Genomic DNA, 19,592 nt, shown 5'->3' on the forward strand with positions numbered 1-19,592 from the left:
CCCACTGGGAAGCCTATTACCTCCAGGAACCATGTTACTTAGCCTACTACTTCCTCTACTGTAGAAGCCTAGGAGCCAGAAGACCATCGAAAATGATGGTCTTATAGCTACTGTTTTACACTGTATATTCTTCCGCGGGTACTAGGATAACAGCTTTTCATTTAAAAAATGCATTATTATAGAGCTTAATAACGAATTTGTCACTATTATGCACATATAAATGCTAAACAGATATCATAATACCATATTTCATTGTTAAAAAAGAAGCTATAATATGCATTGCGCGGAGAGATATCACACATCGTTGGGCGCAAACGAGAGCGCGAGCACGGCGCATACAGGCGAGGGACAGTTTCCTGTCTGTGGCGTTTGGTAAGTGAAAGATTCGCTCTCTCTTACAAACTTTGGATAAATATAAGCAGTTTTGGGGAGTCTTAGATACTGGTGTTTTGGGGTAGGTTTTAGTTGAAGCAAATGTGCTTTATTTTTTTGTGGCTCTTGTTTATAGTCTCCTTAAAGGAGTTTAATGTTCTGGGATGCGCGAGCGCTTTCTTTCTTTAACGAAACTAGCTTAGCATTGCCGTTCGACAGCTGGTTCTCTAAAATAAATGTGTATAAATTTGTGTTTCATTGAGTAAATCATTAAGATTGCAATGCGTCTTAACAAAACATTGGTTCCAGTTTTATGCCGAAACCCCAAGTTTGTTCATTTAAATTTTCAAACGCTATTAGAGTGCACAGAAATTGTGCTAGCTGATGCATAATGATGTCATCACTCTGCGCCCATTTATTGGCATGTTATTTATTATGGACGTTACCGGTTTGTTGGTGGGACGCAGCAGGTTTCCTGTTAAAAACTAATTTTACCTGAATGCTCATCAGATACATCTTCTGTTGTTGTTTTTTTTTGCATGCAAAGATAAGTAATTTATCTCCTCTTGCAGGTAGTGTACATGAGCTCAAAGTGATCGCGTAGACCTGTGCAGACTGCATCCCAGTCTGTCCGTGCTGCCACCATGGCCTTTGTACCCGCGCCCAGTCCCACTGTGGTGGACCAGACCACACTTATGAAGAAGTACCTGCAATTTGTGGCAGCTCTAACAGATGCGAACACACGTAAGTTCATAAACCTTGCTGTGTATTTTTTGGTGTCAGATGTTTGAAAAATCTGGAAAAAATTACTTAGTTTTAGAAAATATCTATTTGTTTTTGTGAGGATTACTGTTTCAAAATGCAGATTTATTGTTTGAATAGCTGCATGTATTTTTAAGCCTCTAAACACTTAAGTGCCCTTATGGGTTTAAAAGGTTTTATCCAACAGTAATCCAGCAGTTACAGATAAATTGTTGGGATTTAGAGGCATTATCCAATTTAAGTATGGATACTTGGCATACATATTTAACGGTTATTAGGAGGAAGATGTGTGTGCATTAGTTTTTTTTTTTTTTATAAAAGTGTTGTGGACATGTCAGTTGATTTTGGCCTTGTTCACTGATATTTGCCATTAATCAAAAAGGGAGTGACATTTGCCAATGACAATAGTTAACGGTAATCAATTTTGCACAAGCTAAATGTTCATAGGTAATGTGATGAGGAGCTGAGCAACTTTAAAAGATTCAGTTATCTTATACGGTGCAGATTTCCTTGATTCCTTGTTTATAAAGAGCGAGATAGATGACATTAACAACAAAACCCTGAAATATCAGTAGCAGTGGCTGTTGGCGAAATTGTTACTTTAAACTTCAGGGTCCACCCAGAATTTTGCAATTAGTATATGAAATAATAAATGTACATATTTTTTGATGGGCAAGGGAATAGTTAATGTGAGAAAGGCACATTTCTTATGCACATTAGTTATTAGATGCAGCTCGTTACTCCTGTTTGGTGTGTCCAAAATTGCTCAGATGAGGTCCCTGTGCTTAGCATGAGCGATGTGATGAGAGCGATATGCTTTAGTCCAGTCAAAGGTACGTATGTGTGGGAGAGTGCTTGTGACTGTGTGCGTGTGTGTCTGTGTGATTCTTGATGTACCTTTTGATTAGCCTGGACGCTGAAAGTAAAACTGATAAGATCTGAGAGCCCCTGCTGAGCACATGGAGATAACAATGACACCTGGAACTGTATCATTAGCAAGTTTGATTAATGGTGACACTCTTGTCCTTCAACTTCCAGCTGATGAAACTAAACTGAAGATGATGCAGGAGGTCAGCGAGAACTTTGAGGTGAGTTTGATGAATGTTTCCAATCTGTGATGGAGTAGATTCATTTTCTTTGTCTCTAAAGATAGATTATGGTGGATTTTTGGTAGTTTTTATGGATCTTACTAAAATGTAATTGTGTGAGATTTTGAGTGGTAACTGGAATCCTAACCTTAAAAATGTTGGTATTATAAATGTTGAGAATATTTGCAGAGATGAAAATGCTTTGATACAGGAAACTTTTGGATTTATACTTGTAATCTATTTGTGGCACCATTAGTAATGAGAAGTTATATCTGAGTTGGTTTTGGATGCATGTAGGTAAACAAACTTTGAAAAAGGAAATCTCCAAATAACTGTCTATAACACAGTTTTGTTATTTAAAATTGACTTGCCTTCATATTTGTACTGTAAACAAAGACCCACAGATGGAATATAAAGTAAAGTATTGGTATAGGTAATATTGTCTATTAGCTTGGTAATGCAGGCTACACCAGAAGCCCTATTGGTCATTACCATGGGATGTTAGGTTATCAGATGAGAACTTCTAATGTATTAATGTAAGCCTGCAGAAACACGAAAACACTTGTAACAAAGTTGTTGTTTTTTTTTTGTACTTGACTATTTCAGAATGTGACCTCTTCACCTCAGTACTCCACCTTCTTAGAACATATCATCCCTCGCTTCCTTACATTTCTTCAGGATGGAGAGGTGCAGTTTCTTCAAGAAAAACCAACACAGGTAACTTTAAAAAGATGTGTTATCTATCTAGATTGGTGTGAGTCTTTAACATACCTGTTGTAAAGGTGTCTGGTTTCTCTTTGTTATAATAGAACTAATATCACATCTTTTTGCTACATAAAGCACCACTTGATTAAATCAACAGGACACGGTTACTGAAATGTTAATCAATGGATAACTGAACTAGACCCATCAATTGGATAGCGGTCTCTGAGCTGTACTGTTAGCTAGCTGGATCTTTTGGTTGTTCTATGTAAACATTAGAAAAAGTCGCTCCTTCAGTGACCCTGAAGATGATGACTTGTGCCTACTTTTCAGTAATTGAGTCATGAGGTTTTGCTTAGAGCACCACAAGGCAAGTGTTTTTCAAATGCAGACATCTCTACAACTGATAACACCAAAGCTAATCAATTCACACCAAAACAATCTACATGGATGAACAGCAAAATGCACAAATTGAGTGACTGAGTTACTTTAACTTATTTCCGTTATATTCAGTAGTGTGCAGAAAAATCTACAGCTAATATCAACAAAGCTTATCACCTGACAGCACAACAGTGTAGAAGGATGAACAGAACCAGAGAAAGCTGCATGAATTGATTGAGTTACCCAAACTTACTGTTTAGCATGGATTTCCCCCCCTTACAGAGCTGTTAAATGTTTGTGGTACATTAGTCAATGAAATTCATTATAACACATCTAATGAATTTAGTGACTGTTGGATTTAATCAAAGTTGTATTATTGTAGGATATTTACCTTACAATATAAAGCACCTTGAGGCAACTGTTGTGATTTGACGCTATATAAATAAAATTGAACTGAATTGAATTGAAATGATATGAGTGTAATGAAGTTTGAATTCTTAATTTAAACGTGATTACCTGTTATTTATTTCATTTTATTTTAATTTTTTAAGCAATTGCGAAAGCTAGTGCTGGAAATCATCCATCGCATTCCAACAAATGAGCACCTTCGTCCCCACACCAAGAACATCCTCTCTGTGATGTTCCGCTTCCTGGAGGTATGAACCCCTGTTTTCTTACAACATCGTGATTTTTTTTTTATGGTTTTATACCTGTCAGGTGCTTTAAAATTATATTGTCAATATTCTTACTGTAAATATTTTGCATCTTGATGTTTGATTTTTACCACTCACTGTGAATAGTAGGAATTAGTAATTTATCATATATGTAATTATGCATTGCACACATGAAGTCAGGTGGCTGCTTTTTATGTTTATATTTCCCCCTTTGTTTGTTTTTTTGTTTTTCTAGATTGAAAGTGAGGAAAATGTGCTGATATGCCTTCGCATCATTATTGAGCTACACAAACAGTTCCGGCCTCCAATCTCTCAGGAGGTGAGCATCTTTGTGTTCTGTGTTTAAAGTTTGTTGGGCATTGTAATGACAGTTGAGAAAGTGATGATGCTGATATTATGTGTGTCTTCAGTCTGAATTCTTAGTTAACTAATAATCAGTTAAAAAAAACCCTGATCATTGGTCATAATGATCGTGGCTCAAGAGTTGGCAGTTCGTCTTGTAATCGGAAGGTTGCCGGTTCGAGCCCCGGCTCCAACAGTCTCGGTCGTTGTGTCCTTGGGCAAGACACTTCACCCGGTGGTGGTCAGCGGTAGGGCTGCTCAATTAATCGAATTTTAATCTAAATTACGATCTGGGCTTTCAACGATCATTAAAAATGACTGAGCCGATTATTAGCACCTCCCTCGTGCTTTACTCTCACGCTGCTCCGTGTAACAAAGTTCACTAAACATAGATGTTTACATTTTTCATGTCTGTGAAGGTTCTCAGCCATCCAGGTCATCGTAGTCAAAGGAGCTTGCAAAGAAAAGCGTCTGGACTTCTTTAAGTTGCATTTTTCATTTATTTTTTATATTGCAAACATTTGCACTGTTATCAGTATTTGCACACTATTTTATATTATTTTTTTGACAATCTTTAAAGCCATTATTCAATACATTGTTATTGTTAAATAAATATCGTCAAATAATCGAGATCTCAATTTCAGTGAAAATAATCGTGATTATCATTTTTGCCATAACCGAGCAGCCCTAGTCAGAGGGCCCGGTGGCGCCAGTGTCTGGCAGCCTTGCCTCTGTCAGTGCGCCCCAGGGCAGCTGTGGCTACAATAAAGCTTGCCATCACCTGTGTGTGAATGTGTGTATGAATGGGTGAATGACTGAATGTAGTGTAAAACGCTTTGGGGTCCTTAGGGACTAAGTAAAGCAGGCCATTTACCATAAATGCTGTCCTTAATGAAGAAATATTATGATCTCTTGAAGGACACTTTTTTTTATAAATGGCCATTAGATGTGATGAGTCATAATTAACAAATACAGTAAATACTTTATCTCTTAAAACACACAGTGATCAATAAAAATATGACTAGCAAACTAAACATGTTTAGAAGAACAAGACTTGAATGAGAGACAGCAGCGGCAGAAGTACTTGTGTAACTTTTCATGAAAAATAGAACATTTAAGTAGTTTGTGTGTATTAGATCAACATGTTTACTGTATTCTTCTCTCCCCAGATTCACCACTTTTTGGACTTTGTGAAGCAGATTTACAAAGACCTTCCTAAAGTTGTTGTAAGTAAAGGCTTTTCAGCAGGTGGTTTTGGGTATAGTGATAGTAAAAGTGTTGTTTCTGATGTGACTCTGTTTTTAGTGAAAGCACTTTTAAGTTGCCATTGTTTTCTCTCACTGCTCGCCTTCCTTGCCACCTGTATCTTTATCAAGTCGTAATTTCCTTCTATTTCTACTTTCTTCTAGGCGAGGTATTTTGAGAATCCACAGGTGATAGCAGAGAACACAGTTCCCTCACCAGAAATGGTGGGGATGATCACATCAGTGCTGGTTAAGACTGCACCTGAGAGGGAAGATAGTGAAACACGAACAGTGAGCTAACCGCCCCTTTCTAGCTGTTGTTTCTACTTAATACTGTCTACTTTTTACAGTACTGCCTGCAGCCAGTGGAGGGTAGTAGTGCACTGTTTTGATACAATAAGAGCAACTGCAACAATACCATGATATAAAATGTATTAAATAATACATTGTGCTCTTATTTTTAAAGCAGCGACCTGTTTTATATTTTCAGCATTATTAGAGTAATGAATTCTCTGCTCCGGGTAAACTGAACATTTATAAGCCATACAGTTTTGTCAGTTTAATCTGATGCTGCATATAATTTTTGTCTCGCTAGGAAACTTTGTCCATTATTAAATGTAAATTTCATAAACTCTTTTCCTTAAAATGAGTTCTGGTCTTCATTGGACAAAAATGACAGTGGAAGCATAACTCCAAAAATCCAGAAAATGTGAACGCAAACAGTAGTTGTTATTACTCCACTGAGCTATTTACCTCCTCTTTATGCAGCAGTATTGCATTTCCTGGAAACAGTTTTTATGTCCAGCTTTTGTGTCACTCAGGACTCACATTTGTCCTTTTCTTTCTGCCTCAAGCACACCATCATCCCGCGGGGTTCTTTGTCTCTCAAGGTGCTAGCAGAGCTGCCTATCATAGTGGTGCTGATGTATCAAGTGAGTGTAATACTCTTGAACTTTTGTAATATACACATCTGTTCACACAGGAAAATAAGGCAATGTTGTTCCAGAATGAGAAAAAAAGAATGAAGGTTGCTTCAAAATGGGACGTTTTCTTGCTTATAAAACATTTTATAATATATTATGTTTAAAACTTGTAATCTAAATGCAAAGGAAACACTAAATAACAGCAATGTATTTTTGGTATATACATTACAATGTGTATATCAAAATGTTGGAGGGTTTTTTTGTGTAGTAACTCAGGTTGTATGTTTGCTCTGTCTCCTCAGCTGTACAAACTAAACATTCACAATGTGGTGTCAGAATTTGTGCCTCTCATCATGAACACCATCATGCTTCAAGTGTCTCCCCAGGCCAGGTAAAGTATATCCGGCTAAAAGCATCTATGTGAGCCGTGGGAGTGTATCTCAGATACGAGTTTGAGTAATAACTTTTATTTCCAATTTACAGCCTTTGAAATGGGTTTGAGGAACTGATTTCATTTTCCTCCTTTTTTTTTTTCTTTCTTTTTTTTTTTTTTGCTAATGCCAAGTTAGCTGACAGTGTTGCTTGGCTCTTTGCTTGCTTGCTAAAACCTACTTGGGGAAGGTAAAATTGTTTTAAAAAAATTGTTGTTTTAGTAAGATACGAGACCTTTCTGGGTGGGGAGAGGGTTTTGTTAAGCATTCTGAACAGAAGGGAAATGGAGCAGAATTAATTTAACACAAAATACCTGAGCAGTCTCTAGCAGATACAGAGAAACAGTTTCTGCTATGACGCAAGCAAATAAGTCACCCTTGTAGAATTGACTCCCACGATTTTAACCTCTGTAATTACTGCAGGCATACATCATCATTAACACTGTCATCAGTGTTTTGATGGGACTAAATGACTTTTTTGTTTCTTTTTTTTAGACAACACAAGCTTTATAACAAGGAGCTGTATGCAGACTTCATTGCTGCCCAGATCAAGACACTGTCATTCCTGGCCTACATCATTCGAATCTACCAGGTACTTCTTATTGATGGTTAATGACACTGCAAAACAGTGTCATTTGATCCTGCTGAGTGAAGTAACATAAATGTAATTTCAGATGCATCTTTGTATGTGTCATGATGTTGTGAATCATTTGCACGTGTTTGAATTTTGTTTCTGCACATAGCTGTTGTGATTGGCAGGAAAAGGTGTACTATTTTCTGTTTAGTAATTGGAAGACAATGGAAAAACGAAGCTAAAACTGAGTTACATTTGCTTTAGTTTCTTGAACCAAAATAATAATAATAATAAATAATAATAGCACAAATAGCTTCTCTGAATTTACCACCTGCTTTATTCACTGTGTGTAAACATTCTGAGACAACTTGTACTGATTTCAAAAACACTGACAGAAATTAGAACCCACTTACAGGAATTATATGTGTGTGTGTGTGTGTGTGTGTGTGTGTGTGTGTGTGTGTGTGTGTGTGTGTGCGTGTGTGTGTGTGTGTGTGTGTGTGTGTGTGTGTGTCTCCGCATTGCAAAGGAAGAGCTTGAAAAAGATTTTCTTTGTATTATTACTGCCTTCTTTTTTTGTTTTGTTTTTGTTTGTTTTTTGGTGTGTGACTGCCCTCAGAATAATCCATTTTAAAATAATCCTAATCATTAATCATACTGTATGTGTTTGTCTACCATATTAGGACTTGGTAGCAAAGTACTCTCAACAGATGGTAAAGGGTATGCTGCAGTTGCTGACCAATTGCCCCTCTGAGACCGCTCATCTCCGCAAAGAACTGCTGATTGCAGCCAAGCACATCCTCACAACTGACCTGCGTAGCCGTACGTATATGGACACAAACACATTCTGTGTAATCCATCCTAACAAAGAATGATTTGATGTCTCGAAAATATTTTTTACAGTCTTAAAGTCTTTTTTTCTTTTTTTTTTCTTTTTTTTTGGCACTAGACATGTTTTGCCTTTTTCTAAAACGTTAATGCTAAGTGTTACTTAATGTGTTTGTTCTAGTCAAAAACACCAGCAGCCTGGATCCTTTCCAAAGCATACTTGAGCTTACACATTTCACTCTTTCCAAAATAAAATTTTTATTAGCTGTCAAAATGTAGCTATAGAACCTCATTTTGAATTGGTGACTGAGAGGTTAAAAGTGAGACTGTAGATGAAATGGAATGAAAGCACAACCATCCATCAGTGAAGCCTTGACATAGCACGACACATTTTGGATGATTTTCTGCATTTTACTGCAAGTTACTTCTTCTGCTGCAGGTCAAACCACTTTTACTGATTTTGGCTTATTTTCTGTGACAGATTTACCAACGCTGTTAGGTGTTTGCTGTTAACCTCCTGCTGACAAAGCAGTGTCAGGCACAGTGCTAAATTTATAATATTAAATAAACCAAATGGCATGTAGTTTTTTTTTCGTGTATTAATCACAAATAAAAGCATTTCCAGTAACACCCTCTTAATATATTCTTTTACTGCTTTTATTTAATTCTGTCACCCATCAGCTGCTGTTTCAGGTGCAACTATCAGCTCTGAATTCACAATATCTACTTCATTGTGTTTCAGAGTTTATCCCATGTATGGACAAACTTTTTGATGAGTCCATCCTCATCGGTTCTGGCTACACTGCTCGGGAGACGCTTAGGTAAGTTCTTTGTATGTGTAGTCACGATCATTCGAACTCCTCTGTGTCAGAACAGCCTCTTTCTCATGGATGATTTCTCAGCCAGGTGCATGTTAAGTGTCCTAGCATATTAATCAGGTAGTTCTCAGTACTGCAAAATTCTCAAGGAAGCTGACTGAAAACACTGCAGCACAGAAGGCACTGTCAAGTTGTCATGTACAACCTCGTCTCCAGAGTGCAGGCTGCTTGCACATCCTCCTTTAGTTGGATTGCAAAACCTCCTTGACCCGCCTCAGTTGCCAAACTAGCTCACCTCATCAACAAAATGCCTGTCATTTCACATTAGTAATACATAGGAAGCACGGCAGCTGGATGAGATCTGGCAGGATTATCATTGTCACTCATTAGCTTGTCTTCTCTCTCCCTTTCTCTCTTCATCCCAAAGCTACTTTCCATATCCTTTTGTTCTTTCAGCCTCTTTGATTGCTTTTCTCTGCCTTTTAGAAAATACGGCTTCCTCACTAAGCCAGTCTGTTCAGTTTGTACCACTATTTAGTAATGAAATATAATTATGATTCACCTCCAAATGTCACAGTTACATATCTGTCTTATTTTCTAGACCCTTGGCCTACAGCACACTAGCAGACCTGGTGCATCATGTGCGCCAGAACTTGACCCTGACAGATTTATCTCTAGCTGTGCAGCTCTTTGCTAAAAACATTGATGACGAGTCACTTCCCAGTAACATTCAGACCATGTCCTGCAAGCTGCTGCTCAACCTGGTGGATTGTATCCGCTCGAAATCAGAGCAGGAGAACGGAAATGGGCGAGACATCCTGATGAGGATGCTGGAGGTGGGTTGCACAAGGCTCAATTGAAAAGTCTTATTTATTTCAATAGACATATGGCTAGATAAATATTGAAAATTTTCCCTCTTTCCTTATCTTTATCAACAGGTGTTTGTACTTAAATTTCACACCATTGCACGGTACCAGCTTGTGTCCATCTTCAAGAAATGCAAACCTCAGTCAGAGATGGGTGTTGTTGATCCAGGGGCGATACCTGCGGTGCCAGCCACACCCACTCCATCCACCACCCCTGCCATTCCACCACCTGCTCCTCCAACTCCTGTTACTGTGACACCGCAACCACCTGCAACGCCCTTTGACCGAGGTGGTGAAAAGGAAGACAAGCAGACCTTTCAGGTGTCGGATTGCCGCAGTTTGGTCAAGACCTTAGTGTGTGGAGTGAAGACAATTACTTGGGGTATCACCTCTTGCAAGGCACCTGGAGGTGAGTGGGGACACACAAGTGGCACTTATTGCAAACCTATTGATATCTAATAAAATCCCACATGCTCGACTATTCTTGCCTGATTAAAAAGCATCTAGAAAAATGTATAAATGCACACGTAACAATAATTTCATAAGGAAATTCAAGATTTTATCATCTCAAAATGTGTGATTCCCCCCCCCCCCCCCCCCCCCCCTCCCTTACCAGAGGCTCAATTCATTCCTAACAAGCAGCTCCAGCCTAAGGAGACTCAGATCTACATTAAGCTGGTCAAATATGCCATGCAGGCTTTGGACATCTACCAGGTACAACCTAATAAAAACTGACTGTACTGCAGGGGTGATGGTGTCTCATAACAGACAATCATGGAGTAGTGGTATAATTCATGTGTATCATGACCAGGTGCAGGTGGCAAATAATCAGCAGACATACATCAGGGTGGCTAACTGCCAGACTGTACGCATGAAGGAGGAGAAGGAAGTTTTGGAGCACTTTGCTGGGGTCTTCACCATGATGAACCCTCTTACATTTAAAGAGATTTTTCAGACCACCGTTCCCTACATGGTGGAGAGGATCTCGAAGAACTACGCACTGCAGGTATGTCTTGTCTCCCCTATCAAGAGAAAATAACATGGGATAAGGTCTTTGGTCTTGATTAATCACTTGCTCAAATTCCAATTCTTGTTCTCTTTTGTTTTCTAGATCGTGGCAAATTCGTTCCTGGCCAACATCTCAACGTCTGCTCTGTTTGCCACGATCCTAGTAGAGTATCTTCTTGAAAGACTGCCAGAGATGGGCTCCAATGTTGAGCTGTCAAACCTCTACCTCAAGCTCTTTAAACTTGTTTTTGGCTCAGTATCACTGTTTGCTGCTGAGAATGAGCAGATGCTCAAGGTAAATGGATATTTCTTTTAGTTTTTTTGGGGGGCGTAGTGGCAGACTATTTCACTTATTTCACTGTACCATTGCCATGTTTTACTGATAAGACTTTACCTTTTCATCAGCCGCACCTCCACAAGATAGTAAACAGCTCCATGGAACTGGCTCAATCAGCTAAGGAGCCCTACAACTACTTCCTGCTTCTCCGTGCTCTCTTCCGTTCCATTGGTGGAGGCAGCCACGACCTTCTGTACCAAGAGTTTCTACCCCTTCTGCCTAACCTGCTACAAGGTAAAAACCGCACACAGCATTACTCTGAATTACAGACAACTCATGTATGAAATATTGTAAGCACCTATTTCCATTTCTATTAGGATTGAACATGCTTCAGAGTGGCCTTCACAAGCAGCACATGAAGGACCTGTTTGTGGAGCTCTGTCTGACAGTGCCAGTGCGTCTGAGCTCCTTGTTGCCATATTTACCCATGCTAATGGATCCACTGGTATCTGCACTCAACGGCTCTCAGACTTTGGTCAGCCAAGGCCTTCGTACCCTGGAGCTGTGTGTGGACAACCTACAACCTGACTTCCTTTACGATCACATCCAACCTGTCAGGGCTGAACTCATGCAGGTAGGGCGTTGTTTTTGTGATAATGATTACAGTTTTTTCTCTTCTCATAGAAGAGAATGAAAATGTTTTATTGATTATATACAAGGATAACTCAAAAGCTTCCATATAGCCACGTTCCCCCTCAATGTACCTGGTGTGTTTTTTCTTAAACTTATAGTTTATTCCCTTCCTACTCTTTGCTCTAGGCTTTGTGGCGTACTCTCCGTAATCCAGCAGAAAGCATCTCCCATGTAGCGTATCGGGTGTTGGGAAAGTTTGGAGGCAGCAACAGGAAGATGCTCAAGGAGTCTCAGAGACTACATTATGTAGTGACTGAGGTCCAGGGGCCCAGCATCAAGGCTGAATTCACTGACTGCAAAGCATCCATACAGCTACCCATGGAGAAGGTAAAATATGATCAGGTCTTTTTGTGCCCTTTTCTTTTCTTTGTAGATATTTCTAAAGAGCAGAAAACATTAACCCCAATAACTGTAATGTGAAGAAAATGCATAGATTTTGCGTTAAAATATGTCATATTTTTATGTGCGTAATTACCCCGGCACAGGTCGATTTTGAGCCAGGAAAAGGCCTTATGCTATCCTCAGTGTTGTTTAGCTTTTTGCCAGAGAGAAAAGATTTGGGAGTATTTCACTTTATAGCACTTTCTTATACCAGTTGGACTCTTTCTTCCCCTTTTCCCTTTTTTGATTTACTTTTAGAAGGAAAGAATTAAACGTAAAAGAGTTTGATATTCCTCATTATTGTTCTCCACTGGGAGCAATATGTCTTTGTCACAGTTTTGTGTGTGTGAAAGAGAAAGTGAGTGAGGAGATGTGTGTGTCCTCCAGGTAATTAAATTCATCTCTTGTTTCTCCTCCTCATCCCCAGTCAGTAATCATCAATCTAGTGTGGGCCACCATGACGGCATTATTTACTCTCACTAATGGCTGCTCCTTCTTTTTGGCTATCAGTCTGCGTGTTTGCCATCATCATCATGGGCGCAGGCAGCCGACAGAAACCCACACAGACTGTCACATGCTGCACAGCCACATGTTATGGCTAAAGGCATAAATCTCTGGCAGGCTTGAGATGCAGCCATGCGGTTTGCTGCCACATTAGGGAAGGGCAACTGAAGGTGCTGTTATATGGACTGAGATAAAAAAAAAAAAAATACAAGTATGCATAACTTGCTGTGGTACAACAGGTAGAAATGGCACATTGTAACTGAATTTAATATATTTGTATTTTCTAGCTTTTATTTGTCTTCTTTAGCTCTTGTCCAACTGTCTTTTACCATATCAGCTGAGAAATCTTCTCTAACACATCTTACTTTTAAATGTTATATCTAATTACTAAAGGATTTGTTAGAGGCCCAGTCCTGACTAACACATCTGGTTATAGTAATCCACTGACAGGTCGACAGTTCGGTTTTGCTTGTGCCTTCATTTCCTCTCGTGCTCTCTCAGTTGTTGTATTCCTCCTCATGTTCTCTTCCCTGTTCTGAGTGGCATTAATTAGTTCATTTTCTCCCTTTAAGTGCCTGGCTGCCGTGGCTTGACAGCCCATAATGTAGAAATGATAATGACCTTTGCTCAACCAGATGGTGCTCTGTGTTACTTCTCCCAATTAATCACATATGTAGCATATGCAATTTAATTCCCATTTTAATAATTTTAAGGATATTGGAATTGTGAGTCGGAGAAATCTGCAGTTTCTGAATGAAAATGTTGAAGATTTTGAAGTAACATTTGCTGCATTTCCTCTAAGGCGATTGAGACAGCCCTAGATTGCCTGAAGAGTGCCAACACTGAGCCATACTACAGACGACAGGCCTGGGAGGTCATTAAGTGTTTCCTGGTGGCCATGACAAGTCTGGATGACAACAAGCACTCGCTCTACCAGCTTCTGTCTCATCCCAAGTGAGTAAACATTCTTGCTTTGATTTGACTGGAGCATACACTTTAATATTGTTGCCACATGGCACCTGGGTACCATTCCTGATGTAATAAATTATTTGCTCTATTATAGATGTGTTGGAGTTTATACCAAAGAAAAATCATTGACACTACCTAAGGAAGTGTTTACATTCACTTAGTTTTATCTAGAATAAATGAGTTGACAAACGGTGCTGTATCTGCTACACTGGTTTTCCACTTAAGTGATAAAATTACACTTTCGAGTACATACACAGCCAGACTCTGATTAATCACCTACCTTTTTCTACCTTCACTTGGCACAAGTTGACCTTGCCATCTACTTCACCTTTCCTGTCTGCCCTCTCCCACTCACACGAGGTTTTTATGTACATTACCTCCACCGCCTCCAACTGTCTTGCTACCTGCTGACATGTCCCACTTTCTCTTTCCTCCTTGATGTCTTCACCCCACACTGCTTCATCAATTCCCTCTCAAGGGCAGGCATTGCTAATTACACATTTGCAGACACACCCTCTGGCAGGCTCTGCTTCAAGGCGGAAACCCATATATGAACAGACAAACAGGAAAGAAGGTTGTTGTCGGGTGGGTTAGTCACATTACCATCATTGATCCCCGGGCAGGGGCTAATTGACTTTCCCCTGTCTGTTTATTCTACACCATGCCCCTTATACTCTCCTGTCATTATGCACTAACACACATATGCCCACAAATACGTCTTTGTGCACATGGGGGTAATGAAGTGTGTCAGTTACGATCACGGGGGCTGTGCCATCGCCTCTTCAGTCGTCTCGATTTGCATTGTCTTTTCTCTCACTTGAAAGATTTTCTCTCTTTTTCTCCCCCTCCCTTCATCATCATTCAAACATCTCTCTTTGCCTTAGTGTTTGTTCAATCTAAGTATAGGGCTTTGGAGTTGACGTCACGCCGCAATGCATTGTGGGAGCGCAGCTCCATTTTCGGGGTCTACGAATCAAAACAAACACACTGTGTTGGAACAACGACGACAAGAAACATGCTTAAAAGCAGCTCAAAAGAAAACGGACGGTATAGAGACCGATTGCGTCCAGAGGCGAAGCAGCGGTACTTGGAAAAAAAATAGAGTGCATCGCAAATCTGGACCCATATGAAATACGGCAGTGGAGTAAAGACCCAGACGACTTACCGCCACTGTCCTACCCCGATATCTTCACGTATCTTGTTTGTGGAGTATGCGCTTACACAGCGAACCAGTTTCGTAATTACAAGTCACTGGAGGCGCACATCCAATTTACAAATGGCTGGGCGCAAGATTTGGCTATTTTCAAGCCGCCAAACTCTGAGTACGTCGTCAAAGTAAGTCAGCTGGAGTGCATCGAGTGAAATAGCCATTTTCCACCCCCCACCATAATTAATGTTACACATTTATCATTGAACTGCTAAAATATCGTTATCATATTATATGCCCATAATTGTAAAGTACATGCAAATTAACACATTGATAATCGGGTAAATTATTAACGCCAATTTGTGTCCTTCCTGTCTCATTTCATTTATTGTCTTTACATCAACCAATCAAGTCACTCCATTCTATGTTTGATCGCAATTTCTATAACTTCCGAGACCACCAACGATGATATTATTCAGCTATAAAGTGTGATGTGAACATATTTAGAACTTACCGGAATGAAAATGTCTTGAGCACACCAGCTGATATATCTGGAGACGTAACAGAACTTGATATCAGCTCGTCTCACGGCTTCTATCCAGGCTAGACGCCTTCGTTTGGTAATATCCGATACATGAGCTCCTTCATGTTGCTTCCAGGTTGGGAAAGCATAAAAAGACAATCGAAACTTATTCCCGTGCCGGTCGTAAGATCGAACATTGCAGCCGACCACACAGCAAGTACGAACCATGGCTATGCTTTCGCTCCTTACTTAGACCCCCAAAATGGCGGATCGGGCCAAAATCCTTTCCACGCCCACCCCCGTGACATCACGCTCCAAAGCCCTATAGAAGAATGGGAGACCCCCCTCCCCCCCCCCCCCTCCCCCACTGCAATTCATGAAATGCCAAATTGGAAGAACGAAGCAGTGATACTGTGGCATGCCCCAGAATGAGTGAAGGGCAATTGATCTGACATTCTGTAGACCATGCCCGCTGCCATTTTCTCACCCCTCTTCCCTCCCACAGCATCATACGCTCCTTCTCCCTCGTTCTCCAAAGAGCAGTTTTTTTAAATGGCAATAATAAAATGAGACGATCCATCAGGTCTGCCCCTGGCATGTGGCATTATAAAACACAAGCTCAAGCATGGAGAAAGCAGCCGCTCAATCACATCATGGCTCAGTTGCCTTCAGCTGCATTAAATAACAAAAATACCAACAGGGACAAAAAGAATTCAGAAGGAACAGAAAGGAGACAGAAAATTTAAGAACAGGCAATAGATATTGATATATACATTTAAATGTTGTGTGAATGCATATTACATTGCTTTTGGGCTTTTTGAAAAAATTTGCATGCCACTGCCACAATATGTCATCCTTTTTAATCTGTAGACATCCCATTCATTGTTTGGTTTTCTCCTTCATTAGCTTTACTGAGAAGTGGATCCCCAGTGTCATCATTTCTCACCGCTATAAGGCACAAGACACACCTGCCCGCCGAACTTTTGAACAGGCCCTGACTGGAGCATTCATGTCTGCTGTGATAAAAGACCTGAGGCCCAGTGCGCTGCCCTTCGTAGCCAGCCTGATTCGCCATTATACTATGGTTGCTGTGGCTCAGCAGTGTGGTAAGGGACTGGTAATCTTTGTACTATAGATTTAATAGTAGATAATATAGATCTAATATTTAACAGTGTTCACTTTTGCCCTGTGATCAACATTTTATTCTCGGCTGTTCAAATAAATTAGTTCATTTCCGGTTTCCTGTGATACATATGCTTGTAATTGACGTTTAAAATCTACACATACTTTATCGTAAAGTTGTAGCATTCTTATGTTTGACATGAAACATGATCCTTTCCTCTTGTCCTACTCTTTCAACCCAGGCCCTTTCCTGCTGCCGTGCTACCAGCTGGGCAGCCAGCCAAGCACAGCTATGTTCCACAGCGAGGAGAATGGCTCACAGGGCATGGATCCACTTGTTCTGATTGACGCCATAGCTATCTGCATGGCCTACGAGGAGAAGGAGCTGTGTAAGATCGGGGAAGTCGCCCTGGCCGTAATCTTTGACGTGGCCAGCATCATCCTTGGGTCTAAGGAGAGGGTACGTTACTAAGAGGAGGGCATTATATGGTTCACTTATTTAGCAGTCTAACAAAAGCATGAATTGTTTTTCTGCAAATTTGTGGTAAACTAACCCAGCTAAGACTTCATTCTGTCATCCTCGTAAAAATGAATACTCTGCCAAATTGATTACTCTCATTTTCATATTGAAATTTGAACTCTATATCCAACTAGCCTCTGATCAAATTCAATTCATTTTTTAGCATCTTGCAATAATGACTCTGTGTTACGTGTATAGTTTTTAAATGGGAATCGCCCTTAATTACCCTGGCTTCTACATCCCCAGGCATGCCAGCTGCCCCTCTTCTCCTACATAGTGGAGCGTCTGTGTGCCTGCTGCTATGAACAAGCTTGGTATGCCAAGCTTGGTGGTGTTGTGTCAATCAAGTTCCTTATGGAGAGACTGCCTCTGATTTGGGTGCTACAAAACCAGCTCACCTTTCTCAAAGCACTGCTGTTTGTCATGATGGACCTTACAGGAGAGGTGAGAGCAATTGATTACAACTTGTTATGCATTTATTTTATTTATTAAATAACTGTGGTTGCAAAGATTTACCTGGTTGTGCTTTTTTGTAAGCCCTGTATACTGTATAACTTGTCATGTCTTTTTTTCTTCCTGTTCAGGCATTTGTATTTATTAAGTTACTGATTTTTCTTTTTTCCCCTGTTTTTTTTTTTTTAATTTTTTAATTTTTTAATTTATTTTTTTATCCACAGGTGTCAAATGGAGCAGTAGCCATGGCGAAGACCACCCTGGAGCAGTTGCTGGTGCGCTGTGCCACTCCACTAAAAGATGAAGAAAAGACAGAGGAGTTGCTAGCTGCACAGGACAAGTCTTTTCACATGGTCACCCATGACTTGGTCCGAGAGGTCACCTCCCCCAACTCGACTGTTAGAAAGCAGGCAATGCACTCCCTGCAGGTGCTAGCCCAGGTCACTGGCAAGAGTGTTACTGTGATCATGGAACCACACAAAGAGGTAAAAGTCTTAACAGTTTTCTCTAAACCTTAAATTCGGATTAATACTTTGCTGCTGTTGCTTCTTAAATGCAATGCATTCATGAATAGAAGGACCTCCAATAAAAAGCTGCAGTATTACTTTCTGTCAGCAGCAGGTGTACACATGGCCAATTTTTTATCTCTATCTAAAGATGAGTGTTGAAATATAAATGTAATGACAACACAAGGGCCTTTTTCATGGGTTTGTCTTTTCTTTAGGTTTTGCAAGATATGGTTCCTCCCAAGAAACACCTGCTGCGTCACCAGCCTGCCAATGCCCAAATCGGCCTGATGGAGGGTAACACTTTCTGCACTACTCTGCAGCCCCGCCTCTTTACAATGGACCTTAATGTCATGGAACACAAGGTCTTCTACACAGAGGTGAGTCATTAGCATAGAGCATTTTGACTTTCTTAATTGTGAACTGCACAGTAATGCAACTGTTAGGACTTTAACCTTGAAAGAAACAATATTGTGGGTTCAAACTTGCTGCTTGGCTTTGGCTCATCTGTTTTAAGTATTTATCCTTTTACACGGTGCATATAAGCTTGATCTAATTTAATGGATCACTGACCTGTTCACCTCTGCTCTTTATGTCATATTTATGCTTTTTCCACTATCCAGCTGTTGAACCTATGTGAGGCAGAGGATGCTGCTTTGATGAAGCTGCCCTGTTACAAGAGCCTTCCCTCTTTGGTTCCCCTCCGTATAGCAGCCCTCAGTAAGTAGGCCCCATTCTGCATTGTTTGTTAGTGTACCAGGGATGGTTACTCTTCTTTTGTGTTCGTGTGCATGTGTGAGTGTGCGTGTCAGATTTAAACCTTCTTAAAATCCCTGTCTAAATCAGTACTGTAGACCACATCTTAAGACTATTATTATAGTCTATTCATGCAAGTGTAGAGTGTCATTAATATTCTTTATCCTCATTAGATGCCCTGGCAGCCTGTAACTACTTGCCACAGTCCAGAGAGAAGATCATTGCTGCCTTGTTCAAAGCCCTCAACTCCACCAACAATGAGCTACAGGAGGCGGGTGAGGGATGCATGAGGAAGGTCAGTGTTACATCATTTCATGTTAATTTTTTCACCTCAATTAAATTTCCTTTTTTGTAGTAGTTTTAGATATATAAAAAAAATGCTTTTCTAAGAGATGAATAACTTTTTATGTTCTCAATATTGCTGTTAGAAATCATGATGCCAGGTTCATGTTGTTAATTTACAGTATCACAATGTGGTGCAAATTTTCAGCAAGGCTAAATGTCTCCTACTTTTAGTTGTGTTTTTCTGCTTGTGAGACCGTCTTTATTTAACTTCTTCTATTTAGAGCTCTTTATCCTGGCGACTGCTTTGTTTTTGAATTGTTTGGAATTAATTTCAAGACTTTATCGATTACTGAGAAAGCTTGTATCTGTGTTACAGCACCTAATTTAACTGCAGTTACCTTGGAGCCACAACAGAGCTTAGACTTGACGCCGTAACCTTTTAA

At 40.0% G+C, this 19,592-nt stretch overlaps 1 protein-coding gene across 1 annotated transcript in view; it reads left to right on the forward strand.

Annotated features, from left to right (window-relative positions):
- The first annotated feature begins 309 nt into the window (after positions 1 to 309).
- Positions 310 to 19,592, forward strand: part of trrap (transformation/transcription domain-associated protein) — a 90,641-nt gene continuing 71,358 nt past the window's right edge. The window contains exons 1-29 of the mRNA XM_082543626.1: positions 310 to 372; positions 945 to 1,116; positions 2,173 to 2,222; positions 2,829 to 2,939; positions 3,857 to 3,961; positions 4,215 to 4,298; positions 5,491 to 5,547; positions 5,731 to 5,856; positions 6,420 to 6,497; positions 6,791 to 6,879; positions 7,415 to 7,511; positions 8,177 to 8,315; positions 9,064 to 9,142; positions 9,741 to 9,975; positions 10,078 to 10,414; positions 10,622 to 10,719; positions 10,817 to 11,011; positions 11,117 to 11,308; positions 11,419 to 11,584; positions 11,668 to 11,924; positions 12,110 to 12,310; positions 13,671 to 13,822; positions 16,414 to 16,613; positions 16,872 to 17,089; positions 17,396 to 17,593; positions 17,827 to 18,087; positions 18,327 to 18,488; positions 18,732 to 18,828; positions 19,038 to 19,159. Of these exons, the coding sequence (XP_082399752.1) occupies positions 1,017 to 1,116; positions 2,173 to 2,222; positions 2,829 to 2,939; positions 3,857 to 3,961; positions 4,215 to 4,298; positions 5,491 to 5,547; positions 5,731 to 5,856; positions 6,420 to 6,497; positions 6,791 to 6,879; positions 7,415 to 7,511; positions 8,177 to 8,315; positions 9,064 to 9,142; positions 9,741 to 9,975; positions 10,078 to 10,414; positions 10,622 to 10,719; positions 10,817 to 11,011; positions 11,117 to 11,308; positions 11,419 to 11,584; positions 11,668 to 11,924; positions 12,110 to 12,310; positions 13,671 to 13,822; positions 16,414 to 16,613; positions 16,872 to 17,089; positions 17,396 to 17,593; positions 17,827 to 18,087; positions 18,327 to 18,488; positions 18,732 to 18,828; positions 19,038 to 19,159 (4,206 nt within the window). The 5' untranslated portion in view covers positions 310 to 372; positions 945 to 1,016. The remainder of the gene's footprint in view (positions 373 to 944; positions 1,117 to 2,172; positions 2,223 to 2,828; positions 2,940 to 3,856; positions 3,962 to 4,214; positions 4,299 to 5,490; positions 5,548 to 5,730; positions 5,857 to 6,419; positions 6,498 to 6,790; positions 6,880 to 7,414; positions 7,512 to 8,176; positions 8,316 to 9,063; positions 9,143 to 9,740; positions 9,976 to 10,077; positions 10,415 to 10,621; positions 10,720 to 10,816; positions 11,012 to 11,116; positions 11,309 to 11,418; positions 11,585 to 11,667; positions 11,925 to 12,109; positions 12,311 to 13,670; positions 13,823 to 16,413; positions 16,614 to 16,871; positions 17,090 to 17,395; positions 17,594 to 17,826; positions 18,088 to 18,326; positions 18,489 to 18,731; positions 18,829 to 19,037; positions 19,160 to 19,592) is intronic.

Source organism: Aulonocara stuartgranti (genome assembly GCF_965226115.1).
Source record: "Aulonocara stuartgranti genome assembly, chromosome: 8".
NCBI lineage: Eukaryota > Metazoa > Chordata > Actinopteri > Cichliformes > Cichlidae > Aulonocara > Aulonocara stuartgranti.